This window comes from Lissotriton helveticus, chromosome 1_1 (assembly GCF_964261635.1).
Source record: "Lissotriton helveticus chromosome 1_1, aLisHel1.1, whole genome shotgun sequence".
Taxonomy (NCBI): Eukaryota; Metazoa; Chordata; class Amphibia; order Caudata; family Salamandridae; genus Lissotriton; species Lissotriton helveticus.
In genome coordinates, this window is record NC_136057.1 from 2,142,707,179 (window position 1) to 2,142,728,438 (window position 21,260).

A 21,260-nucleotide genomic window follows, 5' to 3' on the forward strand; every position below is an offset into this window, starting at 1 on the left:
CGGCTATCACGGCAGAACGCCCACCAAATGTGCAGGCAGCAATGGCTTGCTACCAGAGCAGGATTGTGGGGTGGAGCGATCAATACACTGGGGATGCGTGGAAGGAGTATGATGTTAATTTCAGGAAGGCCAAGGAATTTGACGCATCACTGGCGTGGGACAAGGTGGACTCTATGTCCTGGCACAAGCAGTTCTCAGGTGACACGGCCCCATCTCAGGCCACCAGCGCAGTCAGGGTGTTCTCCGCCAGGCCTCAACAGCCCTTTCGATCAACTCAGGGGAATAAGGTCCCGGGTAAAAACTAGGGGGGGGGGGGTCAGAGAGGAGAGGGGTATGCTGGGATTTTAATAAGCGCACATGCACAAGAGCCCAGGGCACCTGTAGATTTAGGCATGTGTGTGCAGTCTGTGGTCACCCGTCCCACCCAGAGACAACCTGCAGGTCCAAGCAAGGCAACCAAGGACATAGGGGAAGGGGGAAGCCAGAGTAACTCAGACGAGCCGGGCCCCCCCACACCAATAGATGTGTTAGCATTGATCCCATGGTTAAATAGATACCCTGACCACGCAGCGGCCACCCTACTTCAGGAGGGGTTTTCACAAGGTTTTAGGATCCCGGCAGTGGGTTACACAGGTAGCGCTAATTGCAGGAACCAATTGTCAGTAAAACAAAATCCAACGGTAGTGTCCGCTAAGATTACCAAGGAACTGTCCTTAGGTAGGATAGCTGGCCCTTTCCATGAGGTGCCTGTCCCTAATTTTGTGTGTTCACCGCTTGGAGTAGTACCTAAAAAAGAGAAAGGTGAATTTAGACTGATCCACAACCTATCTGCGCCTAGAGGTGCATCCTTGAACGATGCGATTGACGAAGGGATTTGTAGTGTAAAGTATGCCTCATTTGATCAGGCGGTTGCCTTATTGCGTGCCCTGGGACCAGGGGCATTGATGGCTAAATCTGACATAGAATCCGCTTTCCGTCTCCTCGCGGTGCACCCGATGGACCACCACCTTTTAGGTTTCACTTTTGAGGGCAAGTTCTACATGGACAAATGCATGCCATGGGCTGTTCCATATCATGTGCCTATTTTGAGACATTTAGCTCATTTCTAGAATGGGTCATGAGACAGGCGACGGGCCACCAACAGGTCATGCATTACTTGGATGATTTCCTGTTCCTAGGCACGGCAGACTTTCAGGAGTGTGCTTGGGCACTGCAGGAATTTTGCGTGCTCATGCGGGCTTTTGGGGTTCCGCTGGCGCCCGGGAAGACGGTTGGCCCGGCTACTTGCTTGGAATTCCTGGGCATCGAAATTGACTCAGTACAGGGATGCTTCAGGTTGCCCAAGGACAAAGTGTCTAGGTTTAGGGCAGCTCTGCGTCAATGCCTATGTAAAAGCAAGGTTTCCTTGCAGCAGCTGCAGGAAGTGGTTGGGCAACTGAATTTTGCACTGCGGGTCATCCCAATGGCGCGCCCATTCTCACGCTCTATTGCCCAGGCTATGAAAGGACTACGGGAGAAACACCACCGCACTAGGCTGTCAGCTGAGGTTCGCCAGGATATGCATATATGGATGGCATTTCTGGAGGACTTTAATGGCAAGGTAGTGTGGTCAGGTCAATGACTGTTTCTGAAGCTGCTGTCTGCCCTTTCAATTAAGTAAATTTGCACCCTAAGTATCCGAGAGGCCCCATGTACATACTGCTCACAAATTTCCTTATTGATAAAAGTTAAACTTCACCTGCCCTCTGTACTACATCATGAGCAGCAAAAGAGCCAGCCTTTCTCATAATCCATAGACTGAACTACAAAATGACAACGCTTTTGATAATAGCTTTCGCCAATATTCCTTTTCCTTTAGAGACCTAAAATGTGTTAACATTCTTCTTGGCTACAGAAGTAGTCACCAATTTAATTTAATGCGGCTCATTAGGACCAAGAATGTAAGTAACTCAATTCAAATAAAGTCATTAGAGGTAATAGAGCGCCTTCAAAAAACATAAATTCAGGATGTGCATTGCACAAACATCTGACTAGCCTTGACGTATTATCCTTTGTAGCCTAAGTTGCTCCATCAGTCATTATCTAGGCCACATCATGGGGTACATATCATTGGAGCTAATAGTGGAAGTGGGTGGAGCCAATATAGGATGTGGGTGGAACTAGGAACGTGGGTGGTGGCCTCCTACGAAAACATTTCAGCACCTGCACTTCTAATGTTACAAATTAAGCACTGCATACAGACCTTAACTTGACACCCTTGACCTTAAGGTAGGAAGGTTCTTTACACTAACCTCACTGCTCTCAACGACTATAGAATCATATAAAGGGACATCTTACTAGCTGACCATGGAGCACTATCCTTCAAGTCATGGAGATAAACTCCCAATGAATAATGGGAATAGTCAGTCTCCAGAGTTTTTTTAGGGCCAGGGTGTCAAAAATGTTTCACCTTTCCTGATATTCATCTGAGTTGTCCATCATACAAGGGAGCTGATCTATTTCTGACTGAGGCAGATGACATCCTGCTATAAGAACAGTGTCGCCTTTTTGAAAACAAATGTAGGTATTAGGAGCATGGATACTGGATCTTGAATAGCTCCTTGGCCCCCCTCTGTTTTGTGATAAAATTATGTACGGCGGTTCAGCCGAGGGCCATTACTATGTTTTTCTTTCCTGTTTTTTTCTTATGGGCACACGAGGCATTATCACATTGACTTGGGCCTTGACTTTGGATTCTGCATCAGTAACTCACTTTGTGGTATTCCGGAATGTGGATCCTATTGTAATTACCCCCCACAAAATTCCCTTGAATATGAGCTTGAGGAGGCAGTAGTTTGAGGGTATGCAAGGGTCACTCCCCCTTAGACATTCCACAGCCACCCCCAAGGTTCTCTATTTTATGGGTTTTGGGTAGTCAATTTAGCACAAACAGTCACTAGCAACATTGACCGTTCTCCTTACCTTGTTCGGCACGGGGGTCGGTCCCGGCACAATTGAGTGGGATCCGCATCCATGCGGCAGGGTATTTAGCATGAGGAAGCTTGGCAATGGAGTGCCGGTATTTTAATTCTGTGGGCAATGTAATTTTTTGTTGAACATCGTGGTATAATTGAAGATTACCCACCTCAGCATGTTTCCAACTACTCTACCTATGCGCATGCACTGGGGAGTACATTCCCTATTAATGCATATGCGCGGTTCATCCCTGCTCTTGCGCATGCGCACTACATGTGAATTTGTGAGGACAACCCGGAAAGAGTTACCGTCCACACCTGTCCTTGTGATTTAATTAGAATCGCGTCTTGCCATCATTGTTCAAACTATCGGCAGACGCATGGAGGGGGTAGGTGTAGAGGAGTCAGCACCCCTGTGAAATTGTTAGTAGATCTATATGGCATGGATTAGGGACATGATGAGCGAATTGCTCATCACAGCCTGTGCCGTGTCCCTGTTCCTGCATTTTTCTGTTTATTCTATTTTTTCTTGTTTTAACAGCCCGGTAATGTGCGGGCGTCCCTTGCTCTCGCCGGTGAAAGTGTTTTCATAACATGGCAAGGTAAGCACATTTTAGAACTAACCACCTTATGGTAACGTTATAGGGCGGTACAAGATTCGCATTTAATTACCAGCTGTTGAATCTTTTTGGGCATTTGCCGAATTTGAGACAAATGGAGGTTAGGAGTGCTACCTTAAATACAATGATTAAATGACTTGGTGTATTGGTCACATTGCACTGAGTCAGGCCCTTTTGATAATACTTATATGTCTCCTGTGCCAGTTCTTTTACTTATTGTTTGACATAAGTGATGCGCACACAGATGTGGCACATTATGAGGCATTAAGTTGTTACTGATGCGCTTATCTGTTGTTTATTTTGCTTCTGTTTCCTAGGTTTCCATCAGGAGCGTTCTTTCATCATGCAGCTGTAGCCATATTATAGGTATACAGGGTACTGCCTCACCCTGTTTGTCTTTAGAGGGTTTAGTAATTTTTTTATCACGTGCACTTTATACATTATTATTCTGGTCCCTGATGAAGCGCCAACGACCCTTATGGCGACACAGGCGCGAAATATGTTGACCTATGACCCCATGACACCCTGGCATAGTGTGCCTCTGGGACAAGATTTTTATTTAGCAGTTTATCTGCCAAGGGTTTACAATCCATACATTCACCACTTTGCACACACACTTTTTTTACCCTCATTAGACCCATACCCCACACACCCACATGCACCATACGGCAGTCCTCAAAAGATCTCCGATAAAGAGACCCTTCGGGGGACCCATAGGGAATTGCACGGCCGGCCCTACGAGGAGCAACTGCCCGATGATGAAGCATGACACCCCTCGGGGTGTGTGAGGGCAACAGAGGACAACAAGTGGTTGTTCCACTTCACTAATGGGTCACATTTACCTAAGTTGTCTTTTTCTTCTTTTTTATCTCTTCACTTTTCCATCTTTTTTGCATGGTGACTATTTGCACCCTCATGCGTGGGTGACTTTTTGTACCCCGCTATAGCAACAGTGTCCCCTTTTTGAAAACAAATGTAGGCATTGGGAGCATGGACACTGGACCTTGAATAGCTCCTTGGCCCCTCCTCTGTTTTGTGATAAAATCCCTTAGACTGCTACAAAGGTGATTCTGACTGAACCTAAACCCTCACTGGTGAGGGTACATGCGCAATTTGGCTTGAGTAATCCAATACAACAAGCCACTAGATCCATTAACCTTAGTACAGAATGAGCAGCATGCAAAGTCATCGATTGGGCAGCAGAAACCATAATTTCTTCAACTGTGCAATCTCTCTAGTAGAGATATGGAATGCCCTAAGCAGATACATATCCAACACTGCACTAATGAATTGAATCTTTTCAACTAGCGCCAGGTGAGCCTCTTTCCTTTTCACGAGTAACCAAAAGTGAACATCAAGGTGTTTGTATCCAAAAAGGTGTGACAGCTGAACCTCCAAAATGGAAACCCTGAGCATTCAATTCATGAAGGGGTAAATGTGACTGCCATTACAGTGCAAATGCACCACGAAAACGACCATTACTTCTGGGAAACATTACAGAACGGTAGTCCATCCAAACAGAAAAGCCTAGAACTGGTAATGCACATCCCCAACAGTAAATTACAAATGTTTCTTGTGCTTCACTGCAAGCCTCCTGGAGCTCCAATGAAACCATTCAGTCCTACTGTTGCAGGGCATACAGAACTTGATGAACCAACTTGAAAGGAATGCAAGCTTCATATCCAAAATGTGGCGCAGTCCCCCTACCCTTTCTTGGGAGTAAAATAGTAACAAGAGTACAAGCTATTCTCGTTTTCCCTGAGACGAACTAGCTTCACAATTCCTTTGCTTAATCAAAGGCTCAAGGCTAAACATCGGTAAACAAGATTTCTAAGTTTGGGGGAAGAGTGGGTGGGCAAGACTTCACAAAACGCAGGTATGTCCTCATTAAACTATCTCCAAAACCCACTTATCCACAGTTATGTCCTATCAGCGCTGGTGACACAACAGGACATTAAGTCACCACAGAAGTCATGTGCTCTAAACAGGCAAAACACTCATTGAGGTTTTAAAGGGGTTAGGTTGGAGAAGCAGGATGACACAGGGTGAGACTGCTGACCTCTGCCTTAACCTTTCCCTCGAAAGCAGAGGTCATAAGCCTGTTATGAGCAATGAAGCACATTGAGTGTCAGTCGAAATGGTGAGCAACATCTTAACCACAAGGAACATATATCAGCATTGATGCACTATAAAATATTTGACACTGGAACTAGTTTGAAAATTAACACATTATGCAAAAATAATGCACCTACATTTACAACAATCAACAGTATTTTTTTGGAGGGGGGACATTTAATGGGAGATTATGCATATAAAGCATAAATAATACTATGGAGTGATAATGACTAATATTACATTGGAACTAAAGAATAATTTACCAAAGACAAGGGTTCTTCTCAAGCAATATTTGAAAATAATTGCATGTTCTGAATTCTAAAGAACATTGTGTCAGGAAAACTGATCAATCTGGAATGATTTCAAGACTAATCCATAAAGTAGCTGGCTGCACTCTTATAGATTTTTTTTTAACATTAGTTACAATTAGTGTATTTTGCAGTAGATTAGCCCAGTAACACCAGTACAAATATTTTGGGTTTGTAATACAATTTAACAAGGAGGCTTGAGGTACTTTAGCAGTGTGAACCTCATAAACATTTAGGGCTTTTTTAATGAATATGGTGTGCTGGAGCGGGACCGCCCCGCACCGCCAAACCCATGTTTGAACCACCTGCCAGATTAGGAGCTATTTCCTGTCTGGCAGGCGGTTCTTTGGCTTTCTGCAATGGGAACGTCAAAGGAAGTACCTGCACAGCATTGACTGCTCCAGTCCATGCTGTGCAGGTACTGGGGAGCATGCACACAGAGGGGCACATGTTGTGCCCCCCTGCGTGCATCCACATGGCATGAGGCACCAGGTGGCCCAGTAGGGCTCCCTTTGTTTCCTCACCGCCACAACTTTTCATGGCAGTCGCACTACCATGAAAAATGTAGCGGTGAGGAAACTCGTAATATGCTTGACGGGGCCGCAGTGGCCCCACTAAGCATATTGCGGCCTCAAGACCACTACGCCACTGCTGGAATCTCTGATCCATGGCGGGTGCGGTAGTCCCAGGGCAGCCCGACCACCCTGGTCATAATAGGGCGGTAGGAAGACATGAAACCGCTGCAACCCAGTGACTCTGGCGATCCCGGCCCTCATTGCAAGTGTCCCAGATAAATCCAACCCCTGTTCAGCCCATTTGTACAGGGATGAGAATTAAACGCTATTAGTGTTATTGTCCCCTGTAATTACTTCACATACTCTCTTACATTTTGGCAGGTAAAACTTGCAGGAATGTAACAGGCAAAACATTATTGTAATTACTGTAACATTTGAATCTTGGTGCAGTCAGCATTAAAATCATCACTATATTTCCTAAAAACTTGTAATAGATGCTATGTGTTGCAGTCGATTAATTCTGACCCCTACAGTGCTAGATTTCATTATAGCAACCTTCTCCAAGCAACTCCTAATGAGGGCTTTAGTGGAAATGATACACTTAAAGCTTATTATTTGTGCCATATTGGTCAAAACTAAGTAGGACTGAAAATCACTTTACTTGGTATGGCTGGTGGGGGGGGGGGGCGGGTTAATCTCATGGACGCTCTAAGATCGATCTAGATGGAAACAGTTTGTTGACATTGGTCAGAATATGGTACGATATAAAGACCACATTACAAAGAGTTGGGGGGGATTGTGCGCTCCCCACAGTTGCTTTGTTAGGTACCTTGATAAAAACTGCTTTATATAGAACAATAGTCCAGTAACTTTGAGAAAAATTAGTAGTATGTAAAAGCAATTTACAGTGGGGTCTTAACATCATGCAGTTTTCCAAAATGCCTCAGTTACAACATATTTCCTTGAAACAGCACTTAGCACACTGTTCAGCAATACCCTGATACAGGCATCAGTCGAAAACCTAATTCAGAATTCCGAGGATGCAAAATAAAAATAATAAATAGGGAAAACCATATGCCTGAAGGTTCCCACTGTTTCCATTAAAAGTAGCTGTTAGCACATCTTGTCGTTTCGAGAGTTGTCCACCTAGCACACTATGCCTCTTTGGCAATGCCCTGGTACAACACTTAACATTTTTTTTTTATAAATATCCCATCTATTACTTTACATTTTTCTATGATTCTGCCATCAGTTACCTTTCTAATCTTACAGAATGCTCCCCATATTCACACTTTGCCAAATGTCTAATGTCCCAGTTACCACACTTTTGCAGTTTTGTATAATGCTGCTGACTTCGTACTTTGCCGAGTTCCATGAAGCCTCTTATAGCACACTTCACAAAGTTCATAAGACACTATTTAGCCCAGGACACAGTCATTGCCTGACTCTGGTTAAGAGCCAATTATTCTATTGGCTTTTATTTCCTCTTCAGACAAAGTACCCCAATTAGTCTAGCTAATTTACGATTTTCATTTCTCCTGCTGTATCATTATTAAATTCTGTTTTAAACTATCATACAATTCTATTAATGTTAGGGTGTGTGATAATTTAACCTTTGTAAATACTAGTATGTTGTCCTGAAACCAACGTACATGTTTCTCGATGTCTTAACAACCCTAGATATTATATGGGGAAACACAATGGAAGCGGAGGCTAGTCGAAAGGCATCATTTTAAAATGGCAGAGACCCTCCAGGCTTAGAAAAGCTGTAGGCGATTTAGACTCCGGATGAAGGTCAATTGAATGATATGCTGATCTCACAACCAGCACTGAGTACTTTTTAGCACCTCCCAAAAATACAACCAACAAATTCATTCTGAACAAAGGATGTGTAAAAGCCAAGATATTCGAATTAAGACTCCTTTAGTTAGTGCACATCCTACAAATGCCATTCCCTTCGTGTGCCAGTACTACAGGAGAAACACACTTCAAAAGTCAAAGTCTTCATTAGTAAGACCCCCTCACAGGTATTTCAACATATTTCACCTGCTTTCCTTCAACTAAAAAGATCTCACTCCATCTCTATCTGTTAGAGTAGACCTTCTCCTACCACTGATGCTCTTCCATTTACTCCCACACTCTTTCCACGACCCAGAATTGTGTCTGCCCTTACACACATGAGCAAAATGCATTTTCCACACACACTCAGAGAATGACATTCATCGTGCAAGATAACATTTTGAGGAAGCTTGGTGCAACACACACTCTTCCTTTTACCGTTCCGAAATCTGCCTTTTTTCACTCGTCACATCTTCTGTTTTTTCTTGGTCCACTGCACAAACTTCCAACTTTCTTCTCATCTGGTCACTGAAAACCACTGTCACCCCACTCTGTGGATATTTTCACATTTACTAATAACCTCATCCAAAAAAAATCTCCCTTTACCCACAATTCATCACAGATGGACACACTTTTTAAAATGTACCATAATTTCATCCCGTAAACCCTCCATACCAAAACGTCTAAAATTACAAGTGAAGGCGTGACTCTCAATGCAGCCACTAACTCATCTACCCCAACCCATTTCTTTCACCCGGAGCAGCTCTAAAAACGGACTAGAGCCTGAATACTGTAGCCCTTCAGATCTTCAAATATGTACTAATAATGTTATGTTTCTGCTTGGTTTCATCTCTACAGCATCTGTCACCAACAAGTGTTAAATCCACCCTTCCGTTACATCAATGGCAATTTAAACTTGGGTGCCTTTCAGTTTGGTAGTTCCATCTGCTGCATGTTGTCCCTAGGTGAAACCTGCTTGATTTAAGTTTAATTGAAATTAAACAGATTCACTGAAATGTCAGAAGCACCACGTTGACAAATCTGAGGAATTAGGATAAAATTATGTCAACATATCGCACAATTGTCTTAATGGCCTGTGCTCGAGTGCCCCACTCATGTTTGTTGCCTTAATATGGGCATTATTAATTCTCCTCATGTGATTAATGTGACTAATCTGTGGGAATTAATTAACTGGGACTTCAGTAGATGCCTTACTTTATACTATTCAGATATTAAGAACCATATTTCATAAAATCAAAACATTTCATAATAATGGAGCATTGATAAAGCGAGAGTTGACCTACGAAACATGCGTCGACTAATGTTCTGCTCAATGAAGGAATACATGAGAATCGAATTCTCGTCCGAAAGGAACCTGAAAGGTTTGACGGTATAGATTGATAATGTATGTGAAGAATATCCTTAAACTGTGTGGCACACAAGTATTTTTTATATACTAAATGGATGTTCTGTAAATAGACTGGACTTTTCAAGTGTGATATGTTGTCATAATAACTGTTTAATTACTCTGCTATTTCAATGTGGTGCTTCTGAGATTTTAAAGAATGTGTTACATTTTGACACCAGTGAGTACTTGGCACCATTAGTTGTGTACCTTCTGCAGGGCCGAATCCCCTTCCTCTCCCGTTAGTGATATTAAATGTAAGCAATGCTTTGTATACACATTTCTAGCAGGCTTTATAATGGTCAGAAATAGAGTTCACAAACCAGTAGCATACAGCACTGGCATAGAATATCCTCAACTTAGACTTTTCCTAGTCCTGCCTAGTTCTATTGGCATAAAACCTTGCTTCCTGCCAAGAGCAGGGTCATAAACGTATGTCTATGCCAAGCTCTTTCAACATACCCACCAGTGTCTTCCACACCGGAAAACAGAGGGTGGGTCAGTCCTGCTGCTGAACATGATAAACAAGAAGCAAGTGGGCAACATTCTATGCACAGATTGGTTACTCCTAGAGTCTCGGTGGGAAACACAGCTATCCAAGTCGAGGGAACAAAGAGTATTTATAAGAACAAGAGTTAGCTGGGACACCACCTGACCGAAAGAGGAGATAAAAAGTGGTACAAAGATCCCCCCTCGCAACCCCCTGTTCTATGGTACATAAAACTCAACACAGCCTGCCGCAACAACACAGTAGAGAACATGTGACAGGAGCGGCCCAGGGGAAGGGATGGGGGGGAGGGGAGTGATGGAAAGTTATATCCAGAGAATTAAATAGAAGCATCCTTCTCAAATAATTGCAATGCTGTGAAGGTCGAATAAAAAGCTATAATGCGCTGTTTTTGCATGCAACATTTTTAAACTGGGTCTCATCAACAGTCAGTGGCATGCCATGCCTCTGGCATGCATATGTACAATAAATGTGACGAATTAGGCACCCAGCTGCAGCACACACACACACGTTGCACCAGGTTCTCCGAGGACAAACTTCTGATGCAATACACTCACTGCTAGAAGTTGGCACTGCCGACGAACACAGCGGCTGCTTTAAATGTAAAGTGGTAGTGATCTGACGTTGGCAACATCAGCCCTGCTCCTTCATGGTGAGAGATTTCACAAAAATAAGGGCTGATGACGTCCTCCGACGGACGTCACACACATGGAGAAAAGTATTGAAAAGTTACAATAAAGCACGAATTATTTGTTGAAAGCACTAAGACAAAGACAAACACCCACGATGTAAAACTTTGCAATGGGAAATGACGCAGATTTTTAAGTAAATGAATACTTACGATAAGTTTCTTACAATCATGCCCTCGGCAGAGCTCGGTGTAGGTTGAGTACTGAACATATATAATCCAACTGCCGATAAATACAGCCAGCCACGAGAAGAAGAGATACTTCACCCGCATGTACGACCAGCGAGCCTGTGTGAGAGCAAAATAAAATGACTGAGTACCAGGGAGGTCGGGCAGCTTGGCGTCCATTAAAATGTTAATATTACCACAAAGTTTCATTCACAAAAATGAAAAATAGCAGAAACGAAGACATCCAGAAATCGGCCATCAGTCACCGCAGTGCACAATACTCCTTTAACCCTGAAACTAGATAATGTGCCTACAACAGACATTACACACCCGCAGAGCCATCTTAACGTACGTCATTTTCAGCTTTCTGTCAGCAGACAAACGACCACAAACAACGCACGGCAATGAATCCTCTCCCCTGCACCTCCGTCACTGGTCCATTTTGCTGATTTAACTGAATATAAGCGGTAATGCAAGTTCAGTCATGAACTAGAAGCGCGAGCGCTGCCCCTGGGTCACGCAGGCCTGGCCACAGAGTAGAAACAAAGCGCGCGCCCTCAGGGGCCGCGAGTGAGAACAACTGATGAGAAGCACGTTTATAACAAGCATTGAAAATGCAATAGGTCTCGCCTTAGATTAAGTTAAAGCCATTTACTTTGCTAATGGTATTGAATTGTAGCTTTGCATTATTTAGTGTACATTTGTGATATGTGCATATATGTGCACATATTTGCTCTTCCCTCGCCCCTTTTGTGTGTCTTTTGCTATTGTAATCTCACTACGAAATTAACACACATGCTATTCTTCTATTCATTCACCTCCCAAATCTGAAACACTGCTCTTTTCCTAATAACGCTATGCTTTAAACTACAACACAGCAATTTTAACTACATACAACTACATCATATCCAAAATATACACTAAATAATGCAAAACGAGAATACAATACCATTAGCAAAGCAAATGGCTTTAAACTTAATAAAAAGCGACACCTATTGCATTTTCAATGCGTGTTTATTAAGGCAGCTGCCCCCAGTCAGTTCTCTGCTGCTCCACATTTACTGCCCAACTAGAATGTTAAGATCCGCTGATCTCAACCTAGCTGCTATTCTACACTTCAAGCTGGCTAGACAGGGAGGTAGGTAATGCCGCGTCTTGGCTCCCAGACTCTGGAATAAAGTTCCCATTTACCTAAGCAACGTCCCTAACCATCTCAGTTTCAGAAAACAGTTAAAGACTTGGCTGTTCTAGGCGGGAGTACCTGTTTTAGTGACTGAGGCTTCTGACGCGATGGGAAGCACTTGCCTGGGCAGCCATTAGCAGTGTAAATTATTATAGCATAACATAATTGTCTGTCTGTAACTGTGCTGGCAAGCCACACCATAAAAACACCCCAATGTCATGGCAGAAATTCAATAAAATATGTTATGAAAAAAAAAAACCAATACAAATACCCGTTCAAGTCTGTTTTTGCATTTGATTGCTACTTTTGCTGGAAACAATTAGGAGTAAAGTCGGCAAACGTTTTTGGGACATTTTTGGGCACAGCTCTACTCTTCATGATTGCATGTCAGCATGTTACTGAGGGGAATATTGTCTGACATTATATCCTAAATAGGGTTTACAGAGATATTGTCCCAACGGGTGTAGATTTTTTATGAACTCAAATGGGGTGAGATTTTGGTAAATTATATTTGGAACCCAATATTAATGACAAATAATATTCTGACACTATTGTTGGACCACACCCCCTTCACACAGATTTGCATGCTGTATCCCGTAGGTGGATCTTGCAGCAATGGCCTTCACAGAAATTGTGAGAGTGACAATCAAACCAGACACGTAGCTGGGAGAGGAGGGGCAGACCACCATGGGTGGCACTTTTTGGGGGGCGGTGGCGGGCGCAAGCTAAGTTTTCTTTTTTTTATATTTTATTCTGTCTCATAGTCTGTTGCCTCCCGCCGCTCGTCGTACTCTGTCAACCCTCCCCCTCTTACCTGCACAGCTGTCATAAGCAGCCAAATGAAAGATCGACCCAGCGGCAAAAGCTCTAGCTACCCCACCATATAGAACTGTGCTCCGAATTGGCGCAAAGTGCAAAACTGGGGACAAAAATATTTACGATCATCAATTCTCTATGCGTCAATTTTACAATGAGGCAATAAGCCCACAAAATGGGTAATGAGCCCACAAAATAAGTGAAAATCCTTCCAAAATTCTAGGCATGGAAATTTAAAATGTCTCCTCTCAAAAAGACAATTGAAGTTCTTCAAAGTTTAAGCAAATGTGAAGACAAACAAGAGAGCCAACAAAAAGAGAGAAGAAGGTGAACAAAAGACAGAGCAAGGCAGAAGGGACAAAATACGCAGCAATATGGAGAGGGACCGGAATGTGATAAAGAGATCCGGAGAGACGGCGAGAAACCTGCAAAGCGTATAGCGGGAAGGAGAGGGGCTGCAGAGACATCGAATATTTATTTATAGGCAGCACTTTTACCCAGAGGTCTCGAGGGATGTGAACCTGGAGAATAATTACAGCTGCATCCACACAGTAAGAGACACAGCAGGAGCAGAGGCTAACCAAGGTGCGGAAAATACCGCAATCATTAACTGCGAAAGGAAGCCACGGAAGGGATAGAGAGGGCAGGGAGGGTCGGGTGAGGGAGGGTTGACGGATGGAGAGAGACGGGGACGGAGGGGGTAAACAGAAGAAGAAAGCGAGCTAGAGGTGGGGCGAGAGGTTGACAGATAAAAAGCAGGTGGCACGAGTAGACAGGAATTTGGTTTGAGGGCTAAATGTACGGAAAACGAATGAAGAGGTAGGGAGAAAGATTGGCAGATGACAACATATGAACAAATGGGAAGAGAGCGGGAGAGACATGGATAGATGTAACGAGGTACACATTGAGAGAGATGCGTGAGACAAGGAAAGCGAGAGAAAGACTAGGGAAAGGGGTAGAAAGAAAACAAGCTCGGCATTGCGTGGCGGGAGGGGGCGGGGGGAACGTCGGAGGGGGGGAGGAGAAGTCTGGGCAGGCAGGATGACTCAGGGGAGGGGGCGGAGCGGGGCAGAGCGGCATGTGGGTGTGAAGAAGCCGGGCCTTTGAAGTGAAGCTAAGCTTCACTTCAAAAGGTGTCGGAGGAATGCGGGCGGCTGTGCACGCGCTTTTAAGCTCAATGCACATGCGCATTGAGCTTAAAAGTCACGGGCACTGCAAGGAATCGCCACGATTCCTTGCAAGTTAGATAAAGTCTGGATGAGCCCCTATAGTCTCGCTTGCTCGATGCGCATGCGCATCGACAGGCGAGACCTAAAAACAAGCTTGGCGTCAACTCACACGGATGCCGCAGTAGGTAACCGGTTTAAAAATTGTGAAAAACAAGATTTTATGTTTTAAGAATAAAGAAGTTATCAGTTATGCCAAACATTAAGAACGCCATGAGAAACCACTCTCTGCCAGGGCAAGAGGTGTGACCCGGATGCAGGGAGATGTAATCCCTGGTGCAAGGCAGCACATAATAGCAAAGGTTGTTTACAGCAAGGTGTTCTTTTTAATACCAAGCAGAGCTGCCAAGTATTAATGTCTGTAGCACTTTTTGCCCTAAGCAGGTTGGGTATGCCCAGACGTGGGTCCCGCGCTCACTCCGCCACTGGATTCAAGCTAGCCAGGCTGATGAAGGGCGACATACCCTGAAACCGGTCCCAGGATGCTTGTTTCCGGTCCAGGGAGCACCTGGCTTGGCAGTTCAGTCTGGACTGTTCCCATGAGGCACAGGGTCAAGGCTGATTTGTATATGGCTGAGTCTAAACTGGGGTGGCATGGTGAGCAAAAGAACGCTGGATTTAACCCTGATCTCTTGATTGGGGGTGAATGTATGATTCATTCAAAATTCCGTCCACCATTTGTTTGCATACTAAGTATTAATCTCCAGGCAGTGGCAAAGGTACAGTCCTAGGTCTGCATCACTCTATGGCACTGCAACCCAATATGTCCTATGTCTTCATTTAAAAAAAAAAATGAATAGTTAACTGGATTCCTGGAGGCAGGAATATCAATAGCACAGAAAGAACAAATCCAGCACAGACATTTTTGTGGATAATTGAGATTTCTTTGTTTCCCGCACATTGTTTTTAGTTGTCTGCAGATTCTAGACCAGGGGACTCCAACCTTTTCTGTAGTGAGAGCTACTTCTGAACAGTGAAAATCATTGTGAGCTACTGAAGGCCCAGCAGATCGCTCATTGTTACCACATACCCCCACAACTCAGCTTCACTGACTTTAAGTCTAATGTCCATAGAGCCAGATACTGTGGTTTGAATAAAATACTTTGATTAGGGGCACCATGATAGGGCTTCCATGTGTGTTAGTAAAAGCCTGGTCTTTGGGGTTGTATGAACATGTGTATGAATGGGATATATATATATATATGTGTATTGGTGACTGAGCATTTTTCAGGTATAAATATGGTACTGTGTCTACCAGCCACCGGGAGGACGATGCCTGCTGTGTGTAAAGCCGGTATTTTGAAATGGGAAAAAATAAAAATGAATTATTAACTCTACGTCTATATGAATTCTGTAAAACTCATCATGTACATTTTCTCCCATTTCCAAGTGTCCCATTTATAAACACCAGGCTTCTTGCTCCCAGTGGCCTGTGGACACGGTGCCATATTTATAACAGGAAAATATAGCCATTTGTTTAAATGTGAGGAACTTTAAGTGAAAAAACATGCTTAAGGGCCTAATTACAATGTCGGTTGGAAAGCCTCTGACCGCTAGTCGGAGGCTTTCTGACTGACATTGTAGGTTTAAAGTCCAACCCTGTATAATAAGGACAGCGGTCGGAGTTTAAATCGGTCGGGGAATCCGACAGGCTCAAGTAGCCCATCAGCCAGTCGGAAAGGCCTCATAATCCCTTAAGGACGGCATTTTCACCATCGGGATTATGATGGCACTTTTTGACAGCAGTTCCATGTCAGCCTTTTTGACATGGAAACTGCTGTCGGAAAGTATCTTTGGGGGGCCCCTAGCAGGGCCCCCATCCCCCTGGCCCTCCTCATGTGGCCCTGGCAGGCCCCTATCACATCCCTGCCTGAGGTTTTGGCCAGCTGTACAAGCTCCCATTGAAAAATTGAAGTTTGCCACCGCACCATGTGTGGTCGCATCCTAATTGCGGTGTCAGAACCACCGACCTGAGGTCAGTCGGTTCCCACTCCGCAGCGATTTCGGTCGGAGGCAACTTCGACCGACATCGTAATCAGGGCCCAAGACGTAATTGGCTTAATTGGAAGTAGAGAAAGACATTACAACTTAATGTTTCATAGAAATATTTTTCTCCACTTTAAATTTCTCCCATTTAAAAAAATTACGATTTTTCAGCTATAAATATTGCACAGTGCCTATTGACCCCAGGGAGAAAAAGGTCTGTTGCTTGTAAAGCCAACACTTGGAAATGGATGAAAATTAGAAGGAAGAGTTCATCGATAAAGTAACTTTTATTTTTTGATTTTCTCCCCTTTAAAAGCATTCAGAAACATGATTTTGTTCTCACACTCAACAACTGATTTGACAAAGACTTTTATTTAAGTGCTTAACACCTCAGTGCTTCAGTTCTTCACCTTTGTGCCAGCCTGGGTGACAAATCGAACAGAGCACTGCTCATTATCAGGCATGCTATCTGCAGTCTGACAATAATAAGCTAAAATAAACACATCCATCCATTAACTAAAAAGACCAGCATTGGTAAAGCCAATAGATCTCGCCTATGTGAGATCTACTGGCTTTGCCAATGTCTTTTAGCCATGTTATACTGCAGCGTGGCTGTGCGGCATTGCTTAAAGTAAAGTTAGAATAAAAGTGCTGTGATGCAGCCAGTGCTGGCTGCATCATGGCACTTTGCTTTCTTCTGTTGGGGGGAGTGGGCAAGACAGACAATGAGAGGGAAGGAATGAGAAAGTGGGGAGGGTTGGAACATGACAGTAAAAAAAGTTCTAGGACATGGCCATGGCTGGTCATGTCATAACACTTTTTTTTGTTATGTCAGGTGGGGGGAAGGCAACACAAACAACTGGTGTGGGGAGTCAAAGGGAAAGAAGCAACAGGAGCACAGGGTTGGGTGGGAAAGAAGCAACAGGAACATAAGCCGGCAGGGAAAGAAGAAACAGGAGCACCGGAGTGGGAGGGAAAGCAGGGCCGGACTGAGAACCAAAACCTGCCCTGGCAAAGTGCTCGGCCGGCCCCCTGGGGGTGCGACCGCGCTCTTGGCCGGGGCCGGTTTTCGGCAGATTTTGTTACAGGGCCGATTTTGCAGCTATGCTACAAAAAACGGCCCTAAAACAAAAACGGCCCCCAGGGCCCAAAACCAGCCCCCACCCTTGCAGCGCACCGGGGATTGCCCGGTGCCCGCAACGGCCAGTCCGGGCCTGAGGGAAAGAAGCAACAGCAGTACAGGGAATGGGAGGGGAAGAAGCAACAGGAACACAAGCCGGCAGGGGAAAAAGAAACAGGAGCACGGAAGTGGGAGGGAAAGAAGCAACAGCAGCACAGGGAATGGGAGGGGAAGAAGCAACAGGAACACGAGCAGGCAGGTGAAGAAGAAACAAGAGCATAGGAGTGGGAGGGGAAGAAGGAACAGCAGAATAGGGAATGGGAGGGGAAGAAGCAACAGGAGGACTGGGGCGTGGGAGAGGGAAAACGCACAGTAGCTAGGAGCAGGAGGTGAAGAAAAACTGGACCATGGGGTTAGAGGGGGAAGAAGCAAATAAAAAAAATAGTGCCTGAATCTCAGTGCAAACAATTAATGGAAATGCCACAACACAGGACCATATGACAAATGTGTATGAACAATAACTGGGCATGTTTGCTAAAATTTCGGCAGGGCTGACTTTGTGGTTCATCCTTCAAAGCAGGGGCGGCTCCTCTGTTTGAGCGGAGAAGCGTCACTCCACTTAAATGCCCCCCAAAGTCCCAGAGATGAAAAATATAATGTTAATTTATTACAATTTTTTCATCATCTCGTCCTGAACAAGTGTCAGGACGGGGTGGGGCCTGCTAAGTGGCAGCAGGGAGGACTAGTGGGCAGAGGGCTACCTGTGCACTGTTTAAAGTGTGCATGTCTTTTTGGCGGGCCAATTTTTGATGACCAGCCAGACATGAGCACTTTAAATCTTTCAACCCAGCCCAGCTCTCTTAAGACAGCTGGGTTGAGAGCAAGAGCAGGTCTCCAGTGCTCTAGGGAGCGCTGAGAGAGACCGCTCCCTCCAATCAGGGTGCTGTTCCCATGCTGGTTAACAGCATGTGCGCAGCCACACAATTGAGTAAGGGAGTTTGCTGGTGCCCGCACTGCTGTCGGAAGAAGAGGACAGGAGCACAGCACATGTCTGGTAAGTTTTTTAGGTCTCGCTGAGCCAGCGCTTGCGCTGCTCCAAGACATTTAGTATTGGGGTTTTCAAAAGTGCTGCCGGGTGGCCTAGCGATTGCGTTCACGCGAGCGTGCACGCGCGTAGCCGCCATCTGCCTCCCTTCCAGCGCGATCACTTTCACTTTTTCGTACTGCTGCGCACGCGCATCACTAGCGTTTTTTTTACTCGCGTGCATCACTAAGGTGTTTACAAAGGACTCCTTATGAAATTCCTCATCAAAGAGTCTATCCCACAGTTTAACATCTTTACATTGCCGATATTCAGTTTTTTCACACTTAACTTGAAACACAGTTTGATCGTCATAGCCCCCAAAGCTCGAGCATGTTTTTTACGCGCGCACATTACCAGTGTGTTTACAAAGGCCTCCTTATGAAATTCCTCATCTCACAAAGAGTCTATCCCACAGTTCAACATCTTTACAATGCTGATATTCAATTTTTTCACACTTAACTTGAAATACAGTTTGATCATCATAGCCCCCAAAGCTCGCCCTGATAAGGTATGTAAATCTCCCTCCATTTGAAATAACCATGTCCAAAAGTCATTGCTTATGATTGCACAATGTATTAATTACTTGAGGAGTCTCCTTGAAGGAAACTCAGGATACCATTGCTCGAGTAAGATGAAGGCACTGGGATGTCAGTATCGGGTAAACGGAATTTCTCTATTAGAAATTGTACCCTTCAGTTGATGCAGCATGAAAAAGCTCACAATAACCACACGTTTATTCCTGTTGCTGCTCCGTCTTTGAGGGTAACCTGTATATTGGTCAAAATAGTCTGGCATTCCGGATATCGCAAAATGAACCCATGTGTCTTCTTGAGCCTACATCTCTGCTTATTCTGTCTCTAAACAGATACCACATACAAACAGCAGCCACATTGTTCACTGTTCCCTGTTCAGCATGCCACTTCTGAACATTACATACACCAGTACAGGTTTTACAAAAACCAATACTTAAGCTCGACCATTTGGGTAAGTAAGCATGGCCATTGCTCTCTTGATGTAAATCAATATGCACTGAGGTCATCCTCAGCGGCCAAGTTTGCAGGTTTTGGGTTATTATGCCCCAGAATGTAAGCATTAGCATATATAAACTTGTTCCTACAGTGAATACATAGCATTATAGGGCTTATCATAAAAGCAGTACTTAACTCCTAAATATGAAACAGGCTGCAGTTAAAATAGCAGACAAGAATCAATGGTCACAATGCAAATCAGACTAGCATTTCATTTTTTCAAAAATATGATTATGATGCCAATACTTTGATCAGATGGGTTCTTTTAGGCAGACAGCACGAGTAAACTAGTTTTAAATTTACATTCAAATGATTCAATTTGGGATTTCAGCAGTAATAAAATTTGTTTGGATGACTTATCTTCACAGTGAATCTTAGGAAAACAGTGCTTCCCATGTAAAGTCACTTAGCGTAAACAGCTTGGAATAGAGGCTAACATGGGACCCTGAGCATGAGAGGACCTTTGTGCTTTCTATTTGGATTTCGTCTCTACAATGCAGATGTCTGACCACTTCTTTTCTCAGAACATAATAAAATTGATAAAGTCACCTTTTTAACTCCTGCCTGTCATTGAAAGGAAAAAGGGCCACTTTTGCATATCTTTGCCGTCACGAGGGTGTACTGAACATCATGCTTTCATACTGCTACAAATGGAGTAAGAACAAGCATTGGCATAGCCAATAGGTCTCGCCTTTGGGACCTTATAAGTATTTAATTATGCAGCACAATATCACTGGTGCAACATCAACTGTTGCATGGCTAAACACATAAAGTCCCAAAGGCGAGACCTATTGGCTATGCCAATGCTTGTTTTATTTTTTATTTTGTTTGCACGTCCGACCCCCTCCGCGTAGATGCCAGTCGCCACTGCTTCAAAGGTTAATATGTGTAATTTGGGTGAAAATAGAGTGCGCGTTCAATACCCAGCTGCGAAGCCACAGATGAAAGCACTGTGAAAAAGGACAAAAGCATCGTCTGTGAAGATAGATTTCAATAATACGTTTACTAAGACAATACTCTTTAAAACTGTTACAAACATTGTATAAAACTACCAAAGCTGTATATTACAACAACAAAAAAGCTGCGCCCTTTCAAAGAAGCTAGAAAGTGACTACGACCAACCACCACATCTTGCAACATTAATCTATTAAATGTTTAATTGAACATGAACTGGTATGACAATTTATTTAACAAATAGAAGCAATTGAAAGTCTAATCGAGGCGTCTACGTGTGCCTACACCGTGTGATCTTGGGCAAAAGCCATTATCTCTCGCGATTCTGGCGCAGTTAGAAACCAGTTGAATAGCATTATGAGCACTCTTGAAAACAAGAACGAGGAGACTAAACTACTGTTATGGTTATGGGAGGAGTGAAGATTACCAGGGCTTTAGGGTCTTTCCCATTTCCTGTCAGGTAAGCTCTTCTGTGTGCCGTCAGCCCGTCTCATATGAACCGAAGGCCCCCAGGATGGACGGGGTGCCCACGGCATGTGTGGTTATTACTATATACAGTTACGGGTGTGAATGTTGTTTGTGTCTATTTATTTTTGTTTTCATGTGCGTTTGAGTGTGCACTTGTTAGCCGATATTCATGTGCCCAGGTCTGTCCTAGTATGTGCTTGTGGACCTGAGTGCTTCTGCACGGTAATCTTTCCCTGTGAGTCCGGGTGAGCCAGGGTTGTTGTTTGCATCTGTAA

At 44.2% G+C, this 21,260-nt stretch overlaps 1 protein-coding gene across 3 annotated transcripts in view; it reads right to left on the bottom strand.

Annotated features, from left to right (window-relative positions):
• The window catches only part of DIPK1A (divergent protein kinase domain 1A), a 581,055-nt gene that overhangs the window by 241,097 nt on the left and 318,698 nt on the right, over nucleotides 1-21,260 (bottom strand). For all 3 annotated transcript variants that reach the window (XM_078646336.1, XM_078646337.1, XM_078646338.1), the window contains one exon: nucleotides 11,106-11,240. In XM_078646336.1, the coding sequence (XP_078502462.1) occupies nucleotides 11,106-11,240 (135 nt within the window). Of the gene's footprint in view, nucleotides 1-11,105; nucleotides 11,241-21,260 lie in introns of those variants that run through there.